Source organism: Bombus vancouverensis, chromosome 12 (assembly GCF_051014615.1).
Source record: "Bombus vancouverensis nearcticus chromosome 12, iyBomVanc1_principal, whole genome shotgun sequence".
NCBI classification, from domain to species: domain Eukaryota; kingdom Metazoa; phylum Arthropoda; class Insecta; order Hymenoptera; family Apidae; genus Bombus; species Bombus vancouverensis.
The window spans coordinates 4,785,377-4,813,184 of record NC_134922.1 but is presented as its reverse complement, the minus strand read 5'-3'; the positions used below and the strand labels follow the sequence as shown (position 1 = coordinate 4,813,184).

Here is a 27,808-nt window from a genome sequence, read left to right as displayed (position 1 = left end):
TAAAATCATTAAAAGATAGACCATCTTAAAATGGATATAAAACAGACAAAATGAGATAGAAACTTTTTATTTTAAAGTCATAACAAATAATACTGACAAAATTATAGTTATAAATTAAAAACGAGGCAAAAGAATGAGCTAAAACATATATAAAATCTTGATTCTCGTGAATAACAGGATCTAAAAATTACAGGATAAAGGAAGATCATCGCCTAGAATAGGTGAACAAGAGAAATGATTACAAAATCCAATTTCTTCTTTGTATTACATGAGCGCCTTTATTGATATATGTACTTTACAATTTGTATCAGGACAACTCTCCACGAAATCTCGAGTGTTCTTAAACCTAGAACTCTTAAAATCTACGACGATCCACTGGAAAAGAAAGGAAAATCTCATATCGTCGTTTAAGTTACTTTCAAAATGTGTATTTCTTTGCGCGCTTGGCTCGCGGATGGGCAGGGGCTTATCTACCACGATCCGCGAATTTTCAGCAAAGCTTCCTCTCGAAATTACGTAACTTAAAAGTTTTATAATAATTTAAACATCGACATCTTTCTATCAGCCGCGTCGTTAAGCTCTTTCGTTCCTTTCTTTTTAAATTCTTCTTTACAGAACAAACGATAAGCTGTTTCTTTGTCCTCTAAATCTAGATTAGTAACTATCGTCGAACCTATCCATCACTTAATGTTACTATTTATACTCGTACTCTCGTTATTACCTTACAAGCGTTGCTATGTACAAAGTTTGTTCACAGTGTAAGCGTAAACTTCGCACGCTGTTTACGTCTATATAAAACGTTTATTACCATCAGCACACGAGAAAAAAACATGCTTAATTACGAATCTATGGAACATTCGATACGATAGGATTGCTCCAAAAATCGAGCAACGTCACGCGATCGACACAGTCATCGAGTTTGTTAATTAGGAAGATTGAAGATACATCGCTGTTGTAATTGTTTCGCAAAACGGACGTCACGCTTAAACGACACGAATGCACGTTCCAGTTCACATGATAACTATCCTGTATAATATCGAATATCGAATACCGGCGATATCCTTTAATTTCGATGTAAAATCGGCGCAATTAGTGCTTGTTACAGAACGACGAATCCGGCGTCGAAATATTTGTGACCTGAAACAGTAATAATGGATGGAAACAGTAAACAACAAGAAGCAAGGAAATTAACAAAATTGCTACAACTGCGAGTATTGTTGAATGTAATAGCAGAGTAATTGCTTCTCAAAATAAAAATATGTCCTGCCACTTGTAAATTAACTGCGTAAAAGTTAACTTTGCAAATCTTCCGCCATATACACTGCTAAAAATTGTTACTCCGCACTCTTCGTTAATTTTTGTATAGGCGATTGCCTTTTACTTCGTTTCACGACGCAGTCCATTCCATTTGATATAAAAATCATAAAGATATCATAAAGCAATTTAATCTGCATAATGTATCCATTAGCGTGGAATAAGGATCGAAGGAGAGCCGCGAGGACTACGAATATCCAGTACCTTCGGTTTCGATGAGAAAAGGGAAACGATTGTGAAATTTTTAAGCGACCATCTTCGCAGACGTGTTCAGTAAAGTAGTTCGTAAGCGACGACGAAAGTGGGCAGACTCGATGAAGGGTACACAGATCGATGACGGGAAAGTGCAAGAAAGACAAGCCAAGAGAGAGAAGAGCTAAAGATACGAAAAAAAAAGAAAAAAGGAAAGTGGAGGCAAGCGTACGATACGACAGAGATGAGGAGGCAAAAAGAGAATGGCAGCCCTCTTTTACTTGACGAGTGAAGTTTCCACCGGTTTCACAGCTCGGCCTACTTTGGTAAGCCTCCTAACCCAGAATTATAACGTGGAAACATTGCGAGAATTTCGGTCGGATGGTACGAGAACGTCACGTTATTCGCAGCCAAGCTCTAAACATTTCTTTAATTAATATTGGATGGCGATGGATTTCTGAGTGACGTAGGACCATCAACTAAGACACTTTGATAACGTATTTCATATCAATTTCGAAGAAATACGTGTCCATAAAGACGGATAGGGGAAGAATCGTTTCTGAGGTATCCAGCGGTTCTTAATCCCAACAAGGGGAGTATCTTTACGATCCTCGTGACAATATGTCATGTTGTCTAGGTTAATTGCTCATGATAAATGTATAAAGTTTTCTATGGATGACTTTCTTACGCATGTTTGGAAGGAATTAATCGGTAAAGTATTTTAGGAATGGAAAGATTTTTAAATTGTCGGTTATGAAGAAAATGGAAAATATTTTTATTCCACATTTCTCGTCGAGTAATCTGTTTTAATTATTCTTAGTTGATCGTCATTTAGAGCTCTCTAATCGTAGTATTTAAAGTTACAGAAGGGATTGGTTAATAGAGATTTTATTTGTCGCGAAACTTTTAATCAAGGACTCCAGGAAAGTAACTTAAATACAGAAACAATGTTACCCGGAAATTGGAAAGGCAAGTTGAGCGTCTTAATCTATTTTTAGGTGTCGTCGATGACTCATTGTATGGGCAACCTAAGTACAAGTACTTTCCATTAAGCGTCACCCTAGTTTTCCCCATTCGACGTTAATTCCATGTGAATTCGTGTACTCTTCTTACGATCACGACCACCTCGGTGCGTTCCCTTCCCACCGACTCTATTTGCTCCAAACAAAGACGCTTTCACAGATGAAGTCTCATGATGCTCAGGAAGGAACTATAAGTAATTCGAGACTATTCCACTCTGGAGAGCGAGGCTACCTTTTATCACTTGCTCGTTACGTTTTTGCTAAAGACAGATTTATTTGCGTAGAGGAAGAAATATCAAAATAAAAATTCATTAAGCCTTGTTCTTAAAATATTTTCATATAAATTGTTTCAAAAAATTGGAATATTTAGAAACAAAGCTTTTTTCTATATGATATATTACTTGAAATTAATGATTTTAATAAAAATTTAATTTAATATTAATTATTTCTATCATGAAATTGTAGGAAATTATTCTAGTAAAAATTAGTTTAATATTAATTATTTCTATTATGAAATTGTAGGAAATTGTAGAATCGCTTAACACCTTTTGCTTCGTAATTCGCATTCGCAAGCTGAATTCGAGTGATATACGATGCCCATGGAGCTTGACAGCGACATAGGTTGGTAAAACTGATAATACGTAGCTATAAGATAAATCAGTATCTACATAAAGCCAAAGATGTACAGTAGCAGACTGCATTGATACTAGGAAATGACGTTCGCGTGATACCACAAGTATGTGAATTATAGGCCATTCATTCATCTACGGAAATATGATTTATCATTGATAAGTACATGCCCACCTCATTAGTATATACACGTCCCATTGCTTCTATAATGTAATCGAATTTCGACATGCAGTCTTGCAAAATCTGGCGTGGAAATAATTTTTCGTTAGGTAAAAACTCGTACAGACCAGTGAACTGTAAAAAACCAATATCGTATTTCCCGTAATATTACTATAACACCACATATACGGATCGAAAAAATATCACAAATGTTCGTTTTCAAGAACTGGAAATATTTTTCATCGATCATTATAGACCACTTGTATTATATTTGTTATATTTTAGCTTGTTCTTATAAAATCAAACGCGGTTGAATTATTTATACATCTTGTGAATGTTTTGATTCCCAACGATCAAATTACTTCTACACGTTACGAATTTTCAGACTGCCAACTGGAAAGCTCTCGAAACAGTTCCCCGTAGTAATATTACACCAACTGATTGCGCAACCGTATACAGAAACATTTTCTTATCAGTGCAAGGAGAATGGTCCCATCCAGAGATATTGAGATTGTCTCGATAGCGAAATAATCATTACCAATCGGCATAGTATTTCGGAGAAATTTTAAAACAAGAGGCAAAAATCTACGTAATCCTATTATTATATTATAGTATTATTCGCTAATCTTGTTCCGATAGCCAAGAGTGCGCCGTTGTAAATCTATAAAATTCTCTTTGAAAAATTGCAAATTGTTCATTTTGGCTGCTCTGAGTTGAGGAGAGAGTTTGCCTGGATCTTGTTAGCGAATTATACGCTTTATAGAGCATGTACGCGCATACTCCGTAATATTCTCCGATAATTTAAACGCATACATAGCATAAGCACGGGAAAAAACGTGCATGAAATATAACATTCTTCTGGCTTCCTTCTGCTTATAGCTTCCTATAAGTTTTATAAAATGAAAACGACGTCATTAAGGGAAACATTTATAATCCTTATCTCTTTCTTTCTTTCTCTCTTTCCCTCTCTCTCTCTCTCTCTCTCTCTCTCTCTCTCTCTCTCTCTCTCTCTCTCTCTCTCTCTCTCTGAATGTTCAGCCAAGTTCCTAGGTTTAATTTATTCGTGTTACGTCACAGGAGAACGAGCATGTAGCTAAACTTATTGATATTGTATGTTAATAGCTAAGAATAGACGGAGTTTTTTTCACAAATAATACGTTCGGGGAAGATTAATGGGAGAGGACTGCAAATTTTTGTAAGCTTCCAGAATTTATTAAGAATAATACTATTAGAGACAGAATATATTTCAGCTTTTTCGTGAAACAAGAACATAACTTCCGATAAAAAATAAAATAATACTCACACAGATGTTACGACTATCAACGGATATGTTCTACAAATGCGCAACAAAATTTATGAAACATTTACGTCGTGATTATACTCAAGCAATTTCACGATGAACAGGCTTCTCATTTTTCCTTTTCTTCTTCAATTTCATCAACTGTAAGTTTTATTACATCGAGAAATTTCACTCTAAAAAATGGAACTAGGTAAGAATGGATCTTACGCTGTTCACGAGATTAATGACCAAGGGCTAAAATATGATCACGTTTAATCTCTTCTATGTACCTTTCTGTCCTTCGCTTTGTTCTCTGATCTTATTAATGAAAACATCCAATGGATCGAAATTGATTTCAAACCATTTTCCTACGCTGAGTCGTAATATCTGCAATTTAGAAGACAAACGCTCTCCTCGGTTTTCTCCAACATGTCGACAATGCTGCGTGAAATTGGAACAAACTTTCATCATATAAGAGTTATGTGGTGTCTTCAACCGACATTGCGAGGTAAAATCTTAGAAAATGCTGCATATCAGATATCAGAAGATCTTCGGCATTGTTAAACGCAGTACTTCGAAACATTTAGAACGAACTTTGAAACAAATGTTTATAGAAACGCTCCTTTCCTTCTTCAAAAATGAATTCTTTTCCGACACAAAACAGAAGACGACGAAAGTTAGAAATCGACGAAGAACATACAACCAATTCGCAGCCCAAGAATGCAATGGAACATCCGTAAGTTGGTTTATTATTGCAGTTCCAATCAGCAAATGCTTCGTGGTCGTAATAGAAATAAACCATAAAAAGTAGGACGTTTGTTTTAGAAAACGATTTCGTATTGCTGCGTAATATGTTCACTACGTTTTGCACAACGCGGAGATTACACCGTAATTTTCTTTTACGACTTCCATGTTAACGGTGTTTTATAGATGCCATGGAAAAAAATTAAACAACGCGAAAGATTGCTGACACCTGCTGGTTCAGTGTGCAAATCCGTGAGGATGAGGAACGTTGTTGTTAAAGCTTCGCCAAGAATTTGGGAATTTAGGGCGCCCGTAATATGTTTTTTCCCTTCTCTTCATTAATGCGTTTTACTCGACGCTCCGGACAATGTGCTTCCGAAATGTACGGAAATCAACAACAAAGACTACGAAAAACGGGAGAAAGCGCTGACTCACTCGACAAGAAGGAAGTAGAGTATGGGAAATTTATGGAATTAGCGATCTTTTCTCTAGCGCTGCCATTTTTTGTTTGAAAGCTTTCAGTGAAAAAGCGTGTTGGAAGTTTGTAGAGTTACAATATTTACAATGATATTCCTAGTTCTAATTTCTACGACGCGCATCATATTACGAAATAGTCGCCAAGCTGATAATAAACTGAATACCTGTGACTGAACGGCAACTTTGATATAAGTTAAGAGATGTACAGGTGAAATTCCTGTAATTACAAAACTCAGAGAGTAAGTCATAAAGCGTTAATTTAATTGCTAGACCGCCTGTTCGTTAGGAAACTTTGGTAAGATGGAATAAAATCGAGATGCGAGATATATAAAGCTAACTGAAAATGAGAACGAAACACGTTGCTTCCTAGAACGTTTTTAACATTCTTTCACTATTAATTTTCTTTTTTAAAGTAACTGTTATAAATGTTGCGTTACTAATTATAAAAAGTAACATGAAATAAAATTCTAAATTTATGGTTTTTATGTCGAATATTAGTACAATAGAACTTCGCTTATATAGGACAAATAGTTTATATATCACCAACTACCTATTATTTTTCGTTCACATAATAGGAGCTCGTGTTCAGATGGATTGAACGAATGAATTGAAGCAGCAAAACTTCAGTTAATCGGGCATTAACTAAAATTTCGTTCGGATAAATGCAATTTGTATAAGTGGAGTTCTGCTATGCGACAAAATACGATGAAATTAAACGAGCAAACTCAATCGAGACTAATCGCGTTTGCCATTGATCGCTAGTTTGATGGATCGTGTTGACACAAAATTGATGAGCACCGCGAGAAAAGAGAAAATGATGCTGGTCAGTTGGTACATAGTTTCATAAACCGCAATCGATACTGTATACACGTTAACGATATCCTCTAACAATATTGTTCTTTGCACGGAAGCGTAGAAGTAAACTATATGCCATATGTTACTAGTTTACGTCAAACGTAAATAAATCAGTGCATAAAACAAATTATGAACGCGAAATGGGATTTCTTCCGAACGTACTGACATTTTGTGCTTAATAAAATTTTGATCGTAATACGAGTTTATCACGATTGCAATGAGATGCCGTGAAAACAGATCACAATTTTCGCAGCGCGACACGACGCATCGCATCGCATCGCGTTCAAATATCGATCCCATGTTGTATTTTATATCCTCTCATGCGGGTTTGATTAAAGCGCGTTGTCTATTTAGCTGTGTAATTTCGGCAAAGGCGTGAAGCTCATAAAATTCGAATGACCGAATCGTATAGCTTTATCGACAATTTGAAAGTGCTATAGCAATACACGAATCTTTTTCCGTCTCTCAACTATCGCGAGAATTTTATCCCTTACTATCGTCTGTGACATATAAACTACGATAGCATAATAATTCAAATCTCGGATTAGTATATACATACAGACTGCGGATATTTAGTTATAAATTCGTCTATTTCGCAATACAAATAAGTAGAATCTAAGTAGAAATTCATTTCTTTCGCTAAATATCGATTACTTTCCTTCGAATATTTCACTTTGTATATTTACATTTGATCGAGAATGACTGGGAAGTCAAGATATAATAGACTAATATAACAGTTTCTTCTGCTTCGTGAACAAAATTCATAAACGGAGTAGAAAAATAGGAGCGAACTCGTAGACAGGGATGTTCGCGCGAAATAAAAGATAGCTTGTACAAGTAAATGACCAAAATAAATGACTAAACACTCTGTAGGAGGTTCAGGCATTCGAGCAAATGACGTTTATATTTTTGTGCAAGGTAGGCAAACTATGCGATAACAACAATCCAAAGAACGGATACGGTGTAACACAAGCGTCGAGTTGGAATGTTCTATTACGGTTAAAGTTATTTTAAGAATTTATAAGATCAACAAATGTAGATAGAGATACGAATGTAGAAGTTCCAGCGCCCAACGATGATTTATACGATTTATCTATCTTTAACAACACTGAAAATCACTGATATAACAGGAAAATAGTTACGATACAGAGATTTACAACATCTTTCTCGCTTGAAAACTAAAAGTGTAATAAATTCATTCACTTATGTACGTATCTCCAAGTATCTAAGTATTAATCTTTCGAAACGTCATATTAACTAAAATATGTAAATCAGATATTTATGTTCGTATGTCTTCTAAATTTCATTTTATTTAAAAACTGTACTTGTATAGGATGACCTAATATTTTATTCAGTTTAAGGCATATCGTTCATCAACCCGGTTTATAGACTAAACTAACCATTCGAATATAACCATTCAAAATAGACGCAAGGTTTTAACGTTTGTATTCGTTTCGAACGTAATATCAACCATAACTGTTGTTTGGAATTATCTAAATGTTGGTCCGACATTCCACGAGGTTCCGCAATTATTTATCTGAAAACGAAGCGGTTGAGAGGCATAGTAGCTAGCTATAGTCGTTTGTCGGGGAGGGGAGGGGGGCAGGATTATAGAACAGGCCAGTTATCTGTGGTAGTCGATGCACGGCGATGGATAGATCCATAACGCGGCGAGTTTATGTTTCGCAGCAACAGCCTTCAAACTTCATCGGAATAAAAATGCACGAACGAAGAACGAGGGGATGCATGGACGAAAAAACTAAGCCGGATTTCCACATTAATTTGTCGAAACTGTGATATGCTTGGTGAATCGTTCCACGCAAAGCTATCACAGACCGACGTTATTCAGTCATAAACGTAATAATAGCTGTCGATTGCAGAGAAAAATCGTGCTGGTGCTTACGGTTCCGAGCAGGACTATGATTTACGGCATGTGCTCTGCTGAATTCGTTGATTTCGATTTGGAATCACGATATAATGTTCCGATTACGTAGAGAGAAGATATAACAGACTAGAATAAACGATAAGCTTGAATTCGATTTTAACACAATCAACGGAGTTTCAAAATTTCGAAGAATAATTGACTGTTAATTTCATGTTTTCTTCGGCTACGATACGCGATTATCAATTTTTCCGATACAACATTTTTGTATTAAATTCTCCTTTGTCCCTGTCAAAAGATAAACTTGAACAATGCACGGTAGATGGAAAGAATCTGCTTCTCCGGAAGGGAAGTAATAGTGTCTTTGATCGAGAGCGGCGAGATTTAATGGATTAAGAAATCCCTTCATTTCCTCATTTCATTTTCATCTTCCCTAAATCTCATTTGCGACAAAGGAAAAGACTCGCTTTAAAACTGAAGGGCTTAAACGTGCCGTGTATTAAAACTTTACAAGTTCGCGCTATCGCTGACGATCCTTAAATCCTCAAACGAGACGAAACAAATCAGCGGACGGAATAGCATTTCGACAAAATTTATGGGTAAACGCGTTTATGTATCGCGGTACGATATCCAGCATATTCAGAGTGTTCTATTAGCGCGCGAGCCGCGATGTTATACGAAAAGTTGCACGACACGATAAAAATTTGTCTACTTTCGCACTTCTCAAGAGGAAATCAGCGAAAATAAGGCAAGGTATATATATTCTCCTATGGTGTCACGCAATGATATTTGCAGCCAAATCCATGCCGTCTTATCACTTTCTGAGACAAATTTCTCCCAAGCAGCTAAAAATACCGATAGTGCGCCCCGAGTGTCGCAATGCAACTTGACTCCAGCAGTGATTCCGCCTCTTTCGGGTTTCAAAGTGAAGCAGTATTTTATAGACTAATAGCGCTCGTAGATCTTGAGAATGTCAAGGAATTTAGAAAAGTCAACACGTTACCTTGCCAAACAAGTTTAAATTGAAAAAGTATTCTATCGTAGGACGCGTGTTTAAAGCCTCTTTCGGCACTATTTTACGAAAAATCTGTACGAGATTTTTCGCCTGTTTTTACACATACGTTCGTCCGTATTGCAGTAACGTACACAAATTATTTTGGAGAGAAATAATCAGAATTGATAGCAGTATAAATCCTCGAACGTACTCCTTTAGAAGAACAGACGTAGAATACAGAATACATTCTTAAAAAAAAATCTTCGAAAGACAATTTGCGAAGATCACTACGACGTCTCGATAACGCGGTACAATTACAAGATCCTTCGACATAATATTGCTTGAGCGGAGCTCTGAAATTTGTTTCACAGATAAGTAAATCGAGTTGGTGTCGTAATCGTGGAAATAACTCGAGAGAAATTAAAGTGGCCGAGGATCTGATGTCGTCTACTCCGAGCAGTCTATTTATTTCTCCTTTCGTTTGCTCTGTTTCTTTTTTTCTTTCTCTTCCATTTCTTTTCTTAACTCGATCTCTCTTTGTCGACTTCATCGACTGCATTTTGCTCGAACATGAAAGGGAAACAGTCGCTACCTGTTCGATGGAAATATTTAAACAGTCGATGAAACCAGCGAAATGCGAATAATTCGTGCGATTAAACGGAAGTTACCGTCGTCTCAGTACTCAGATTTCTAACCACGAAATGCGTTTCAAAGGCTGGTAATTATGAAAATATGATGAGTCGTTTAATAAATTGAAGATTTTACCGCTTTTCCACTAAACGTTTTATTTCACCGAATAATGTATTTTCACGAATGTTATAGTTTACAGTGATATTAGCACTCTGAAAATCCTGTATATGGCTTATACTTTTTCTAACTTTATCCTAATTTAGGAAACTATATATATTCAAATATATATAGCCTCGTAAATTAGGATAATATAAACCGATTCTGCTTATTCCGGTGTGATCCTTGTGCAATTGAGTAGATGGCGAGCCAACTCTCGTAGATGTGATTTCGTTGATTCCTGAAATTCTGTACGACACTATCTAAAAATTTGCACGTTGTGTCTTTGGAAGGGGGACCTAGACCCAGTGCTGTGTGAGGGTGTGCGTCGAAGCAATGGAACGAACACTCCTGTGAAATGTTCGAATGGGTCTGAGTTATGTCGCAAGAACCGCTAGGCTAATCGTGAGCATGAGCGTTCCGAAACGCCAAGGTTTATGATAAGGTCACGGCTATTGAGCTATGGAAAGTTACTGTGGAGAAGTTAAAAATACATGCTACTACAAATCCGTTAAATTACTCGCCATCTAGTACCATCTGAGTACTGCCACTGAGTGGCGCTGAAAATGTATTTCTCAAAAACAGTGGTTGTTCTTGACCGTGACACAAACCTGGCCTAATACAACTCTCGACACATTGCGTTATAACATTCGATAGTTACCTTGCTACATAAATAAAAATTAGTGAAGAATTTGTTGATAAAATAGTAAAAGTTTAGGTAACCCAACGCTTATTTTTGACGAAACGTAATTTAATTAGAAAATTGAGAACTTTATTTTATACGTATAGTTTCTAAATATTATAAGTTATATAAATAAATGAGTAGTGGGCTATATTTGTAGCAACTGACTTTCCCGTCTAAAAGATATATAATAGAGAATAATGAACTGAAAATGGTCAAAAGATAATTCGAACGAAAGGAACTGCGGACACAAAACAGATAAGAGACGAATGGGTGGATTCTCCCGCGTTCCTTTCGTGAAAAGTCCAAGATACCGGCGAACAGCACTTCTAAAATTAGTACCATTCTTCCCTCCACTCCTCACACCCGGTTTTATCCCCCTTCGCCAGGGCTTATTATCTGTTACTCGTGGATTCAAAAGTAGAATTGCAGAAAGTTGACCTGGTATTTCGCAACGTACCCTTCAACCATCTATGAGAACCGACACTTTCTAACTTTCCCATTCTGTTCATTCCACACAATCAATCAAAAGCAATTGATAAGCTCTGATAAAGGAATAACGATATTGCTTCCACCACTATATTCCATTCGACCAATATTTCTTAGGTGTAAGTGATATACGAGCCGTATTAGCATCGAGGCTTGAAAGGAATCGATTTAGGCTTCGGAAATCAAGAAATTAGGTATTCATAATATGCGGACGCGTTCGATAAATCTTTCTAAATGACGCGTTTCCTATAACCGGTTTCGTTTAGCTTTGAACGTTTCAAAATGATCTATGACGCGAAATTTCCATTTTACCATCTTCTTTCTTTCTTTCCCCCTACTTCGAGGAGAATACATCCGAAATGATATCGTGCGTACACATATTGTAGCAAACAGAATACATAATGATTCTGAGAAGGAAAATACTTCGACCTAGGTAAAAATTCTGCGTTGTTTAAAGTGACGTTTTACGTGTTGCAACCTAAGATGAAGAAAATCTACTTTTCAAATATTAAATGTCAGGACGCTTGATGAGAAATTGATAAAGAAAAGCTGCGAGGTAAAACTTCTGAAAAAATACTCAAAGAAATTACGAAAGGGAAGTCATGTGAAAAATTAATTCAAGCAACGATAGCAGCAACTTTTCGAGTATAATCGGGTTAACAATCTTCCCATGCTAAACTTTTCATCACCGTAAAAGTCATCTTGTATCGTTCCATCTTTGTATTTCATTTCCGTCTACTCTTTCTTCTTTACTCGTTGGGTTACTCCATCCTACCTATCTGACTAAACGCAAATATTTTCCTCCATCCTCCGCCACAAGACAAGATTGTATAATAGAAAAATTTTCTTGTTGAAAACAGGGAAGGGGAATTCGATTCGATTCTGTTACATCACACGGATGTTTTGATACGTGTTGGATATAACGAAATCTCCACAGATGGATGTAACAAATTGAAATAGAAATATCGTTCAACAAACCAACTTATTACCAACTTATTTACTTTTTACCGACCTTCCCGTCACCGATCTTTCAGTCGTTTTTAAATACTTCACGATGATAAATGATACGTACGTATTAGGTACATGTATCTTATAAAACTTCTGACGGAGGATATAGCATAGTTATAAAAAAAAATACGTTATAATAATATTGATTTATAAAAATATAAAATATTGATTTATTTTCTATCGATTTATTTTTCTGTAATTTTTTCCTAAATACTTCACGACATGAAATTTCAATAAAAGGGAGAAAAGCTACAAACTCGTTCGTTTGAGTTACTATAGAATATAGAATTTAATTAGCTTGTGCACAAAACTTCATCGTTTTCGAAGTCTTAGTAATGTCCCTTAAACATATTTAGTATACCATCCACTGGTAGCTATACCACTAACGCTTACATCGATCTTCTTTGAAAAACGAAGAGGTATTGACTTTTGCCTAATAGTTGCGAAGGAAACCTCATAAAATACGTGGCAAAGTTTTGAACGCGGTGTATAAAGGAACATTAAAGGAACCTTGTAGGTACATTAACTCCTTAATGAACATATAAAACGAGAAAAATGTGCTTCATTCGCGTTAATTTGTTCAGAACGATTGTTGTTAGAGTATACAATGTGTCCACTGTCCCGTGTCCAATTTTTCATTTGCTTTACTAACAGAATAATAGAGGTAGGCATCACGATTTTCCTTAAGAATACAATGTAACAACAAAGACATGCGCATTTACAAACATTTGTTCGTGAAGTTTGCGACGAAAGAAATCTCTATCCCCTACAGATACTTCAGTGAATTGATCGAACGTCTGCCAGTCCTCGAAAGTATGATCGGAAATACTTGGAAAAGAACATAACTCCCCTATAGACGTTTTCGGAGGATTTTACGAGAAAATTTTAGGCTACGAATGAAACGTTGTCGGTATTTTAAAACAATCACTTTTCAATTCACACGATTCCAGCGAAATCTAATTTCGACTGTCTGTACTTATCCTGATTTATAGCAGGGATTCGTTGCTTTCTAGCCGCTTTGGTAAACGTAATCTGATTTTCCAGCCGTTTCCACTTTCCGCCCGAAGAATTTCCTGCCACTTTATCTGCAGTCCGCGGTATAAATATATGAAAACTCCTATTTAAGGACAGTATTGCATGTTTTTTACCGGATGGGTAGGAAAAATGCGTATCTCCGGTGAAATCCGATTTTCCAGAAGGAATACGTTCTAAAGTACATCGCATCTCCGATCTTACGTATTCCTACCCGATATTATCCTCTGATAAGCTCTTCCTATCCTACTCTTACAACTTTTAGAAAATATCTGTCAGTGTAAACATCTGACTGTAATAAAATGTTGGAAATTGCGGTAAACACAACCATTGAATTTCAAGTTAATTTTATGATAATAAACACGACAAAAATGAGTAAAAACATTTATCTCATGTAATTAACAAGAAAGGAGGGACGTGGTTGAAGGTTGATAATGAATGTAGCAATGAAAGATTTCTCGATAAACGCGAATTGCTATTTTTTTCTTCATTTTTATGACTAATCTTATTTCCATATCTCTTCGTCCAGCCAGTATGCGGATCAGGTTCTAATTATCGCTTTAGAGACGTTAATCGAGTCAGCACAATTTGGCATTTCCTCTTTTTCGATGAAAGTTAGCTACGCCATAAACGACGTCGTGTGGTCTAATGAAAAAAGTTCTTCCAATCTCCTCAATTCGGAGAAGCTGCATTAGCATTGATAACGATAGGCATCGAACATTCCACGAATAAGTATTCGCTTCATTCCCTTTTACAAACTCTCTCAAATGCTCTGAATATTATACGAAGAATTTTTACGAGCGCAATGGAAAATTTCATAAATTCGTAAGCTCTGCTGACGCAGATAATTACAACAACGATATCAAATTTATCAATTTCAGAATCATGGAAACAATTTATACGAAAATGTGAATAACCGAGGATGAAACGTTCAGCCCAATCCTCTCACACTGCTTTATTTGGTATTTCACAAGCGAAAACCAGTGTGTGACCCGATATCCCTACATAAGTGACGCTCGTCTTACGATCAACGAATTATACGGACGTCTTTCTGATGCAAAAAGGGAAAATACGCTGACTCAAACTGAAGTCAGCGAGAATTCTACAACGAGAATGAACGTCGGTAAAAGGCAGTAAGAGCAACGTGCAAATGGATATAACACGAGCACTATTTGTCGAATAAGAAGACTGTCATTCAGGCGTTCTACAAACGTTCTCGGATGTCGTTGGGGAACGTTAACGCCTCAGCCAATCCCTACCCTCGCAATTTCATCCTCCCATATACCGCGTTGCCCTTCCTTTATCCTGCAAAACCTTCGGGAGCAGTTCGCTCTGTGGATGTCGCGCACGCTTCTGTGATTTATCATCCGATACCTATTGCACAGCCTCCAGTCATTCAAGCCTCTACAATGTAAGTTATGTTGTGCAGTATTATTAAGGATAAAGATTGTAAGCGAACGAGGTTGAGAATAAGTGAAAAGAAATGAGAACCAAGTCGTTCGAGTTTATTTCTTCTGGATGATTGGCAGGGTGAAACGAAGCTCCCGCGTTTTGCTAAGTCCCGACGGGTCGATTGAAGCTTCCACCACTTGTAACTTAGCGGGAATTTTCTACAGAAATCGATATTAAGAAGAAACTTCGTGGGCTGGCGAAACAGAGAAAAACAGTGAAAATATATTATTCGGTGTTTGTTTTATTTATCGAGGGTATGTCTCGCAATGTGCTTTGTATCCGTAACACGCGAAATGAAAACATTGTCCCTACTGCTGAATATCTCTATGAAATGTTCTATACGAGCCGCAAGAGACGAATAAGGAGACGGGAAGAGAATAGCAGAGGGAGAATGAAGAAACTAGTTCACCGGACTTTATTTTCCGGATATTGAAGCGGAATGTTTGCAATGAATTTTGATGTGCACGACGTGTATTATTTATAATAGAAAGTAGTAAAACTGTGAGACCTAACATACAAAAAATATCACAATCTGCAATTACGATAAAAGTAACTCCCAAATTCAAACAATGCTCCGTAACAAAATCTAACTTGTGTATTTGATTGCAAGTTCTAATCACGCGCTTCATCCGAGATACATTTTGGGTAAAATAAACAGAAAAGTAGGCTGCGAGGCCGGTGTAACCTAGACATTCTATGAGCACAGTAGTCTCGATGGCCTTGCATTTTCAACTTGAAGATGTACGCCTACAGCGATACAAGTAGCGCCGGGTGTTTTCAAAGCCTCTGACTCGTCCATAAAACAAAAGAAGCTTTCCGGAAGGTCGAAAAGCTACTAAGGTAAAAGATGCGTTTCACTTTCTCACTATTATGAAGAGCTAATTGCCTACGAAGTAATTAATTCTATCGTGCAATTTTAAACGAGAATAGGAGAAACGTGAAAAGAGAAGCGCGCACATATGCGCGTTATAGTTTAAAAACCGGTTATTTGTTTAGGAGTTTAACTCCGCTTAGAATTTTATTCACAGTTTTAATTGTTAAGCAAATTTCTACAAACGTGGATCCTACTGTGAAGTAAAGCGTGAAGTGCTATATAGCATTTTCTAATTTCGGAACAAATATCGAAACTATTGAAATTGAATTACCACTTTATCTAGGAACTAGGAAATCGACGAGAACTAAGAAGCGTTAGTAAAGCAAATCGATTCTCTAATCAATTTTGAAAAATTAATTAGAGAAAATTGTTGATTATTAATTTTACAAAACTAGTTAGAGAATCGATCTTTCAACAAACTCTATTATTAATTTTCAATGTCTGTTCAATTAAAGATCTTTAAGTGATTAAGATAGATAGTACGAAACATTGAATAAGCATTCCTTACTTTTTAATCATATCAACGAAAGCTCCTTAATATAGCATGTAAAATAAAGTTAAGCAAGGAAAATCTTGGAACAAACAACGTTGAAAAAATAAAACTCACCTAAAGGATGTCACCAGTACTGGCAGCTCTCGTAGTCTTCGTCAATGGTCCCAGTTGTCTGGTTTGATCTGGTCGAGGTCTGCAGTAAATAATTTTTCGAAAAGCTTTCCGAAAGCTGTCACTGAGGAAAGCGTAAAGAATAGGGTTGACGCAGCTGTTCGTATACGCCAGAATATGACTCGCTATTTGCACCATTATTGTCGCTGATGTCAATCGGTACACATCCAATGCTTTTGTCACTAGGATTACCTTTTGTAAAAAAAAAAAACAAAACACGCAAAAGATATTATTATAATCCTCGAGCGTGGAGAGTTTGGATTATTTCAAACTTATTTCGGATTAAATATGCTCGCTCGTAACGGAAGGATGAAATTTTCCATGGAAATGCAGCAAAAAATCTGTTTTATAACGAACGATTGACGATCACACGTGTAAATATGTATTAACTGCGTGTCACAGAAGGTACACCGATGGCAGTTCATTTCTGTAATGGCGATATTGCCACTAAAAGTGCCGAAAAGACCGATAATAAATAGTCTATCAACTTTTTGGCTGAATTTTAACTCACTGATCTCATGTCCTACTTAAAAAGAACCAAAGTAAAGGTATTATGCGAATATTGTGAAAGAAATATACGTTTAATACTTGAACAGATAAAAACGTACAATTTCTGTGATATGAATTCAGCAGCTAAGTTAATAAGAGTCAATAGGAAACATTTGTACAATCTATGAAAACAATATTTCTCGTTCATCGAATAAAAATCGTATAAACTCTTCGTTCTGGCTGCTGCAACATATCGGCGTATTTCTATTGCGTTTCAATGCATGGCCGATACATTTTCAACGGAGAATATTTTGCACAGGAAGCTCAATAAACGCAGTATATCCGATATATATTTAGTGCCGTGAGAAATACATAAAACATTCATTATGAAATAGGAGACAAGCGAAAAATACATGAAAAATCATTATGTTCCATTTCGAAACGCGAAAGAACAGAACATCGTACTGGTCTTAATAGTCTTGACATAGAACCGGGTGGCTGAACATATTTTTGCGGTTCCATAGAATTGTTTCGCTCATTATTTTCAATTCGCAACATCCTACAACGAATATCTGAACATGCAACCATTATTCTTTTGGAACCACCGTTCGATTCACGAATTTTTCTATTTTATTCAATTTAGAGAAATTTCGTAAAGGATCGATAAATTTCTATGGACTGTACCACGCTTTAAATGTAACGATATCATTCGTGTAATTTAACTATCTCACAAAGCCAGAATTAAAAAATTAGTAGCATTGTTGACCGACCGATAAACCTCACACCGATATTCCGTATTGGTCACGAAATACACCGAATTACCGAATTTCACCGCACAATTTCCTTTCGCGATTTATCTTCCATCTCAATTAGCGCCAATGGCGTATCAGTTGATTACATCTTGCTCTTCTTGCTCATGAATTTTTTCCGTCAAAAGTCAAACTCCGCAATTGCCACTTAATTCTCTGGCCGCCGTTTACGACTGATATCACGGCGAATTATACAGTACGAAAACCGTGATCTTTCGGATAGATCATTGCACGATAGCCCCATGGAATTTACACGCGGTTACGTAGCACATTCCACAAGAAATATTTTCAAATATTATTAAAGTATCAAAAAAATAATATTGTTACGAATATCTTTATAGTTCCGAATAAATGAAATCGAAAATAGAAATCTGTTATTTAATAATAAAATACTGAAAATACGTTTAACTGCGAAATTTCTGTTAGATCGTAAAAATGTTATATATTACAAAATTCGACGCTGATCGATGTTCATCTATTTCGTTATGCGAAAGAACGTGGCACTACTAACCTGTATAGGACACCAACAAAAGGCGAAAACGCCAACGACGACGAAGACTAGCCTCGTAACTCGCTTTCTTCCGCGTCGACTTTCGGCGCTGACGCGATCAGTGCGCCAGAGTCTGATGAGCATGCAAATGTAAAAGAAACATATCAGCGTCAGTGGCAGCAGATAGCTCATCAGGAAGAACGACAACTGGAATAACGGCCAACTATATTGCGGTAGGATTCGACAAGCCGTCAGGTTCTCCGACGACAAGTCATCCATGTCCTGAAAGTAAAGCAAATCTACATATATAACAGAGCAATTCTGGGCCGAAATCGTACAGGGAAATAAAATGTATGGAATATCGACTAAATTTTTTTAATTTTCTTTAACACGTTCCACGCCACCGAAAAAGTAAATTGTCTTTGTTCCTTTAAGTTTAGGCAAGGTATACCACACGTTCGCATCGAAAATGACATAACTTCAGCAGAACGGGCGTTTTCAATTTATGACGAAGAATTTCTTTAGTTACTTCGAATCTATGGAACTTTAAAGAAATCTTTCATAGTGCTAGCTGGAAAAATACGTTTTAGCATCGAGGGTGGGGTAAGTAGTAGTAGGCTTGCATAGTAAAGTCAAAGTGACCGCTTAAATGTACATAAGTGTATACGTATATGTAAAACGTGATCGATACTTCATACAGCACACAAGATTTCATATTCGCAGTAATGATCATAGCAAGTCGCATGTCATATATAGAGAACGTTCATACCCGGAGTATTTAGTGCTCAAAGGGCTAATGCCATGAGTTTGAATGCTTTCACTATGATAGTTATTCTTGAAATGGTGTACATGCCATATACCAGCGTCTCTGTGTGTACGCGGAGTAGAAATGTAAGAAATCGTTGCATATATGTGATATGAAATAAATATTCAACTTTGGACATGAAGGGGTAAAACATTTTTTCACTGCATGTTCTTAATTCTATGGAACGATGGAAAAATGAAAATGTTAATAGTTATCCGAAAATGAGGTTGAATTACTCCAAAACGAGATAATTGTCTCTGATTAATTTAACACGTCCACCAATTTCGTCTGGTCAAACTGTGGTGTGATTCAATCGAAATGTACATTTGACGCGTGTATGAAACGCGCATTATGATTTGCATTTCCCCATCGCATCAAATGGCCCATGTCATGCACGTAAACCTAAAATACTGTGCAGCTATAATCGTCGAACGATCACAGCCAAGTAGGAGAATGGTTGTTTCTCCCATTTCCGTTTGTAGAGTCGGGCAAAATCATATAATGCACGATAATGAGTCGTGTTTGGAGAAATTTGCGCAGAGCGCGTACAATCGCGATAATCTAGATGCGTATTCCATGAATGTGTAGTGTTCGGTTATCGTTCGCGGTGTAATCCAAAAATACTTCTGGCAATTACACATTGGTAAACAATGTTGACAGATTAGTCTAGCAATTTCATAGCTTATCATGTTCAAATAACGCGGTTCTGTACCGGTGCGTCATATGTTTCAACGATGAATCGATACGATTATCACGTTAAATTATCCGAAGTTAGTGCTTCGTATGATCCTGTAGGGTTCACATTTACAAAAAAAAAAAAAAAAAACAGAATATGGACATACGATCGCAGAATGTATAGAACGAAGAATAAAATTCAGCGATTCAGAGATAAAAATGATTTTCGATTTCACAGAACTGCGGATAAAGTTAAGCTAAAAGATAAAATATATCGAATATGATTTCAGCAATAAAGAATTGAAAAAGAATATATGATACAAATCGCTATGACTTCTAATAATACTTTGATCCCGACGATACCGATCACGTCGGTTTTGCGTTTATAAAGCTTTATGAGAAACGTTCTATTATGAATAATTACAAGTTGCAAGGTTGGCTGCGTCCATTTCATTCGAAAGTAATTAGAGTGGTTACCCTCAAAGGTGAATTACTGAATAGAGGGGCATCAGCGAACTTTCCTCCCGTTCACTTCAATCTTTCAGTACCATTGCCGGATTATTATTTAAAGAGCTAATCTGTCTTTTTTGTCAATTTTAATCCGGATATCTTAATCCGGCTTCTTTCAAAATCTCTGTCGACTATGAATCAAACCGACCCGCTAAATATCAAATAAATCATGGTTTCCTTTTGAATGATAGACAAATGATTCGAAATGCGTTATAAATAAGTTGGATCATTAAAAGAGTATATTCAGTCAATTCATAGTATTGAAATCTGACCATTAAACATATTAATGCAACGGATAACGAATAACCGAATCGAAGTGAATCGAAATGAATCGAAAAAGCTTACTGGACCGATATAATTTTCAACATTTGTTCGATTGTAACTAATAAAAAGAATCACATAAAACTCTGATAGAGATCTATCGTTATATATATCGTACTATTAGTAATATTATGAGTTAAGCGAAAATTGTTAATCCATGAATTTGACAATATTATGGTAAGTGATTGTGTGACTTACCTCGCCGTGGACGATGAATGCAGGAGTGGATATTGCGAAAATCATCGCCCAGGCGATACAGATGGCGACGATTGCGTGGTTTTCGGTCCTCCATGACATGGAGGAAATGGGATGAACCACTGCTAAGTATCTGTAACAATCAAGATACAACATTATGTCGCCGTCAACAAATGCCGCTTCTTAATTCATTATTAATGTACACCCTTTCACCGAATTCAAATACTCTCTACTACTACTACAAAACAACTATAGAGTTCCGATATGTATCAACGGCAGTATAGGCCTCTTTTGAAGATGTCTTATACATAATGCCGAAGCAAATCAATATGCTAATTAACTTGGATCTAAGCCAATAAGCCAAATTATGCAGCCTATCAAGGGATACTAGGTGAATGGATTTATGCGATCTATCAAGGAAACCTGAATCAAACACATAGCTTCGCTTGCAGCTGTAGAAATGAATGATTACTAAACTTAAGCGATCATAAATTAATTCTTCAAACATGTAAGGCTATCAATCATATAGAAATTATTCTAAATCCCGTCACGATCACATTGCAATTACTGAAGACTTTGAAAATTCTATTTGACATAGGAGATGGATGCCGCTAGGTTATTGAAAACGGAATTGAGAAATAAAATCAGAAACCTGAGCACGTAACGTGACTCAAAAAGTTTCTTCGAAACACAAAATGAATGTATCGTATATTTCGAGAGGAAATCAAGATTCTTTCGCACGTATGACATTTCTAGACATAGCACATGATGCTGCAGTCTGTACCACTGCATACTATACGGTATCTTGAAATGTAACGGAAAACAATGCTGATATTTATAGAAGGATGAGTTACATCTTACGTTGAGGATCGAGTTTTATCGTGCAGTATCCTTCTTCGACTATTTCCGTTAACCCGTGCCTGATCGAGTGATTCTAAATTATCGTCTCTACCTCTGCGTACCGCTTTCTTTATGGAAACTATACCGTAGAAAGCATTTTGAGAGAATTACCTAATTTTTCTCTTTCTTCTTAATTTACTCACCTATCGAGGCTCATGAGGACTAAGGTGTAAACACTGGCGTAGGCAGTGACGATGATGAGATATTGAACCGTCTTGCACCAGAAGTTGCCGAAGGGCCAGTAGGGTAGCACAAAATCGGTCGCGGTAAATGGTATACAAAAAATGACGAATAATAGATCCGCCACGGCTAGATTAATAATTAGGATATTCGTGGTTGATCTCATTCCAGGATTCGCGGCAACCACGATAACGACCAAACAGTTCCCAACGAGTCCAAGGATACCAATCATACCAAAAAATATCGGCACCACAACTACTACTATTCTCTCCACTTGATGTCGATCGAAATTATATTCAAAGTCATCGAAGAGTTTGTGAGTTTCGTTGTACGAGCTGTTTGAAAAATTTCTGGCTATTCTGTCCAAAGTCTCCATTTCTTGAAACATCGTGTATCACATCCACAAATCGTTGAAGTTATATCATAGCAGATCTTGAAACTGTATCTCGGAGTTTCTAATCACTTTCGTTCATATCATAACAAATGGCCTTGTAACAAGTTTTAATTCAATTTTCTCCTATATTTCAGTTTCATTTTAGCTTAAAAGAAGATCGATATGAAAGCTGTTGTTTATCTTGCCTATGACAGTAAATGTATCACGTCAGTAAACATTGCAGTTAAAAAACTTAATACTCTGTATTTCTAGAAGTCATTCTCGAATCTTGTAGAAAAATCTATTCGATGGCGTATATCTGATATACGAATTTCCCCCAAAATTCCTTGCGATTAATGAAATTTTAATAAATTCTTACGTCGTGTCTTTGAGAGATCAAGTATGATTTTCTTTCCGCCAGCTGTCGATCTGTAAAGAAACGGATTTTCTATTCAATATAACACTTCTTACGCTGCGAAATATGTTTGATTTGATCCAATAAGTAGTTAATACATCAGTAAGCAATATTAGTCGCACAGTCGAATTGTTTTATCTCTCAACGACTAACAGCTTTACTTATCCAGACACGTGGAGCTTAAATTACACACGAGACACAAAGCGTTCTGATTCATATTTCGTATCCATATTTCAAATTTGACTAATGTGTTGGATATAGATTCCTCTTCCCTTTAAACAAGGAGCCATTAAGCTAAACTAAAATTAGATTTCGCTAAACATAACATACAATATTCTACAATTCTATGAAATCGTTTGATTTTAATCGTTTTTATTCAGACTGATACCGAGCTCCTATATATCACGTTACAAATAATAAAGTCACTTCTTGGAAGATAAATAAGTTTAATTCATCACAAAAGCGTCTACACTTTAAGAAGTTCCTTTTAATTAATGAAATTACTCACCGTCTGTCACATCCGAATCGAATTATTTAAGACTGTTGCTTGCAATCACGAGATGAACTAAAGGAAGTAATAACTTGATCTACGTAATCAAACGCTAATTTTTCAATATCACATTAAAAATAATCGTCACGCAATAAATTATTGACATGACGCAACTAAAATCGTTCAAAGCTATTAAAGTGTAAGATATGAAATTCAATGTACGTTCAATGTCACATTTTCTCACAGTTCTTTCCCCGACACGAAGTCATATTTTGGTAATTATCGATATCGCTATAGTGAATTCTGCCTATAATTATGCATCCATGACAACTTATGCGTTAGTATTGGTTGGTATTGGCCGGATAAAATAACGTCTAAACCAAGCCTAATTCTTATTTTTTGTCTATAATTTATATAAGATTGGGTTAGATGTCACTTTATCTGACCATCGTGAGGCTGCCGCAACCAATGCTCATACGCTGTCGCGGACAGCACAATTATAGACAGAATTCACTGTGCCGATAGCGACAGCTTTTCGCGAATATCTGGAAAACTAAGACGCAGCGACGTCTGTTGTTGAAATTTTGATTTCTACGACATATTAAAAAATCATCGAAATGGACAAAATATCGATTACAATCTATATTTTTATGAAATATTCTAGAAGCGATAACTTTCTGATTTTCGTGTATATTCTTTTAAATTTCTCTTTGTCAGTTAAAAATTGACAATTCTTCTGATGAAGATCGAACAAAGAAAAGAGAAGAAATAATAAAAATTGACCCGTTTCAAGTCGTGTTTGACTGATAGCAATGCCTTATCGAAATTCAGGTCACGTTGAGAGCACGTGCGATCCCCTCTTTGTGACTCCGTAAAAAGAGTGTTCTATTTAGCCCCCGTTCTCACTTAGGCAAATATAAATAATATAGGTAAATTCAACATAAGTGGATATTCAAAATATTATCAGATTAAATTAGAGAAGCTAAGTGGTCTAAAGTGGCAAGAAACACGATAAAACCACTCGCTTTATACAAGTAACATATAACATCAAAATACGCGAACAGATAGATGAAATTCTATCCAGCCAGGGGGAGTATAAAGATAAGAAAAATATTGTGTTATTATCCAATAAATTTTGTCTCCATCCCATATATTCGCATTTGATATTTATAGACAGAAATAACGAAATTCTACTATTACGATATTGAAATTTTACAAATTTATATAGTAATTTTAATTCGATATATTTCAAATTACGAATCTCACAAATAAAGTTCATTAAATAACATGGAATATGAAAATTAATCATCACATTCAAAAGAAGTCTATTGTGTTTCAGTTGGCTAAATTAAATTTAAATAACACCGTAAAATATGGGAAAATTACATATGCATTACATGTTCCTATTATTCGAAGTTATATTTCTGCACTCTGCAGTACGTATAAAAAACAATGGTGGTCCAACTACCACCATTCTTTACCTCCTTGTTCGCTACACTTCTGAAGAATCAAAATTTTTAATTCATGCTACTTTACCGCCCACTATTTTTTTATACTCTTTCCCTCTCTCTCTCTCTCTCCCTCCCTCTCTCTCTCTCTCTCACTCTCTCCCTCCCTCTCTCTCTCTCTCTCTCTCTCTATGTTTTATACTATTTTAAAGAATAAAAATGTCAGTTCCACCATAAAATAACGTTAGATCGTAAAAGAATTTCATTCGTCCAGCAAAACGATATAAAACCACGTATCTTTCATATATAAATGTAATATATCACATAGATTGAAACGCAAAGGGACTTCCTCTCTCAATTTGTACATTATTATCGTGCAATACATTCTTTTATAATACATCTTGTTCCCGTACTTTTTACCCTTGTTCCAGCCAATTTATTAAAGAACGAGAAATTGGGAATAAAGAAAAGATTTCCATCGAAACGTCATTGAATATGAAACAACATTTCGTAGCTACGGTCACAGTTGAATATTCCACGAACATAATAATTTCACAAAAAAAAGAATCACGTTTCTTGCTCGTCTGAAAGCCAGAAAGATTATCGATAGAACACGTGGCTTCGAATACGACAGGATGTTACAAGCATCTCGTGGCTATTAATGAAATTTATGACGATCTTCATTTAATTACCTTGGTCCTCACGCGCTGATATCGAGAGGGTTTAACGATCATCCGCCCTTCCTTTTACCGGATTAAGGCTCATAAGGCGTAACTGATGCAGATAGATCGATTCATGATTGGTCTTCCAGCGGCTACTAATTGCTGCAACTCTCGTTTGACAAATATGTCCCTGATGAATATGGTTGATGCATCTTTGATTTCGATATCATGATAGCACGAAGATATCTAAATGCGTGTATCCTTATACCGAACTTGAGCGCATTCACATCCAAATTTAACATTCTATCACGTCATTTTTTCACACAATAAACGATGTTTTAAACGATGATTAGAATTTGTAATACTTTATTGTAATTTTCTCATATGCGTATTAGTTAATCGATAATCCAGCGCGTGAAGAATTATTCAATGGACCGTCGATATAAAATTTCGAAGATCTTCCTGTTAAATAAAATCTGTCAACTTCGATCCCTTTTTCCTTTCCTCTTTTGTTAGTAAGGAACTTTGATTTAATGGGCACGTTAAACATCAGAATATCATGTAACTTGTATTCGATCTCACACTTTTCTGGGTCACATTTTTTTGATCGTTCTTGCGTTACAAAAGATGGATATCATACTTAAAGAAATATTACGTGGAAACTTTCGGTAAAATATTCAGATATTTTGGGTAAATTGTTCGCACTTTCCGCACAGCTATCACCATTCACGCGGCTTAAATAATATTTTTCAACCTAAATCCCACAAAACTTTCTTGACACATTCTCGTCAAATAACTTTTTATGATATCCAGTATGATTCCAGTAATAAGACTCTCCGTAAAACGTACGTCACTTTAACAAAATAATCCACACGAATCTCAAAGCTAGTTATTCGTTGTAAAGTTGCGAAATATTTAATTTGCGCTTAAATTTCGTAAAAATCATGTTGTTCTTTCGTTTCTCGTGGGAAAACTGTGCGTGTTAACGAGATTTAGTAAGTACCGTCGTCCATAAATAAACGAGCGGTAACAGAAAAATAAAAAATTTATGAAACGTAACGACACACGTGCTTAGACAATATCAGAGTCGGGAGAAAATATAAAAACGACTAAAAATAAAATTATTTCCTATCTCACGACAAAGTTTTCAGGAACACTTCACTGATAATAATTTTTTCGATTATTTGTCATTTACACGATCGTTTTTCATTTTCTTTTTTTTTTTTTATTAATTTACTTTAGAGCTTCTTTTCTTCCTTTAATTTATTTATAGCGATTACGAGACAAAATTCGTGACACGTTTCTATCACATTTAATTTTGAATACGACTTTCAAGAACTTTTATCGGAAAGAGATACGTGTACGAAGTATTTTGAAGACCGCGAGATAGGTACACAACCGGCGGTGGATGCGGCACGACTGTGCAGATTGAAGAAATATCGCCGTCGAGTTTACCTGAAATAGGGGTGCAGGACTATCCTTGCAGAGAGGGTGCAAGAGCCATCTAACATCCTTTGAAGAGCACGGATTTATTGATCTGTTCCCTCAGCCGCTAAAATCGAGGTACTATTGTATCATCATATAGTAATCCTCCATCATTTTACAAAATGAGATTAAATATTACTAACGAAGAAACGAATTTACACCACTTAAATAAAATATATTAGAATCCATTATCTAATTTGATGATAGTTTGAAAAATAAGTAGGTCAGAATTTCTTCCGTTTTGTGCTGAATACACATATACAATTGATTTTCCTGCATTGCCACATTTTTACAAATTAGAAAATAATAATATTTAATTAATTAACATTTCATTTTTTCATTATTTTATAAACACGTTTTCGAAATTTTTCGCTTAACTGTTAAGTTTGTATACTGATGTTCCGATAATCGATAAGTAACGTATAATACAATTGAAATGTTTAAAAATCATTTTACCTTGTTTATAACCTTGACACATTGATTATAAATAATCAGTTCACTGATATGATACTGAAATTGAGAAAGCAAGAAAATACCACATGTAAAATTATCGTTATAAATTTTTAACTAGTTTATTCTTTTTATTTTTTATTTGTATTTAAAGATAAAATTCACTCTCCGCAAGAATAATACAAATTTTTATTGTAATTATTATATACGATATAATATGTTTAAATTTCACGAATACCATTAAGCTCACAAATTTTGTGATTAAAGTCAAGAATTTTGTTATTAAACTCAGGAATTTTGCTATTAAACTCGGGAATTTTGTTATTAAACTCAGGAATTTTGTTATTAAACCCAAGAGTTTTGTTATTAAATCCAAGAATTTTGACACCTGCAGTTTCGTAGCAACGATCGACCAGTTTTTAGACGTGCCTAAAATAGTTTCGTCAAATAAACAGGGTCCAGTCCTCAGGCGACGTGTCATACACACCAATTGTATGATAATTAAACACAGTACGAGGTTATTTAAAGAACGTCTGTGTTGGTCGAGTGGACGGATTTAACTTTAGCTGCTTTTTT

General features: G+C 35.8%; 1 protein-coding gene across 1 annotated transcript; it reads right to left on the bottom strand.

Annotated features, from left to right (window-relative positions):
* Nucleotides 1-251: 251 nt before the first annotated feature.
* AstA-R1 (allatostatin A receptor 1) lies at nucleotides 252-27,801 on the bottom strand. Its single transcript, XM_076623588.1, has 5 exons — nucleotides 21,873-27,801; nucleotides 20,833-20,962; nucleotides 18,345-18,605; nucleotides 16,479-16,727; nucleotides 252-1,137 (listed from the first exon to the last, which is right to left on the bottom strand). Exons 1-4 carry the CDS (start codon nucleotides 22,295-22,297, stop codon nucleotides 16,479-16,481), a joined length of 1,065 nt encoding a protein of 354 aa, XP_076479703.1. The 5' UTR covers nucleotides 22,298-27,801; the 3' UTR covers nucleotides 252-1,137.
* Between the last annotated feature and the right edge of the window lie 7 nt (nucleotides 27,802-27,808).

Excerpts from the sequence above, each read along its gene's own strand:
- AstA-R1 (XM_076623588.1), bottom strand. The coding sequence starts at position 22,297 with ATGTTTCAAGAAATGGAGACTTTGGACAGAATAGCCAGAAATTTTTCA. Across the intron at positions 18,606-20,832 it reads CATTCATCGTCCACGGCGAG|GACATGGATGACTTGTCGTC; the intron begins GTAAGTCACACA and ends CTTTACTTTCAG. Across the intron at positions 16,728-18,344 it reads TTTGTTGGTGTCCTATACAG|GTAATCCTAGTGACAAAAGC; the intron begins GTTAGTAGTGCC and ends TTTTTACAAAAG.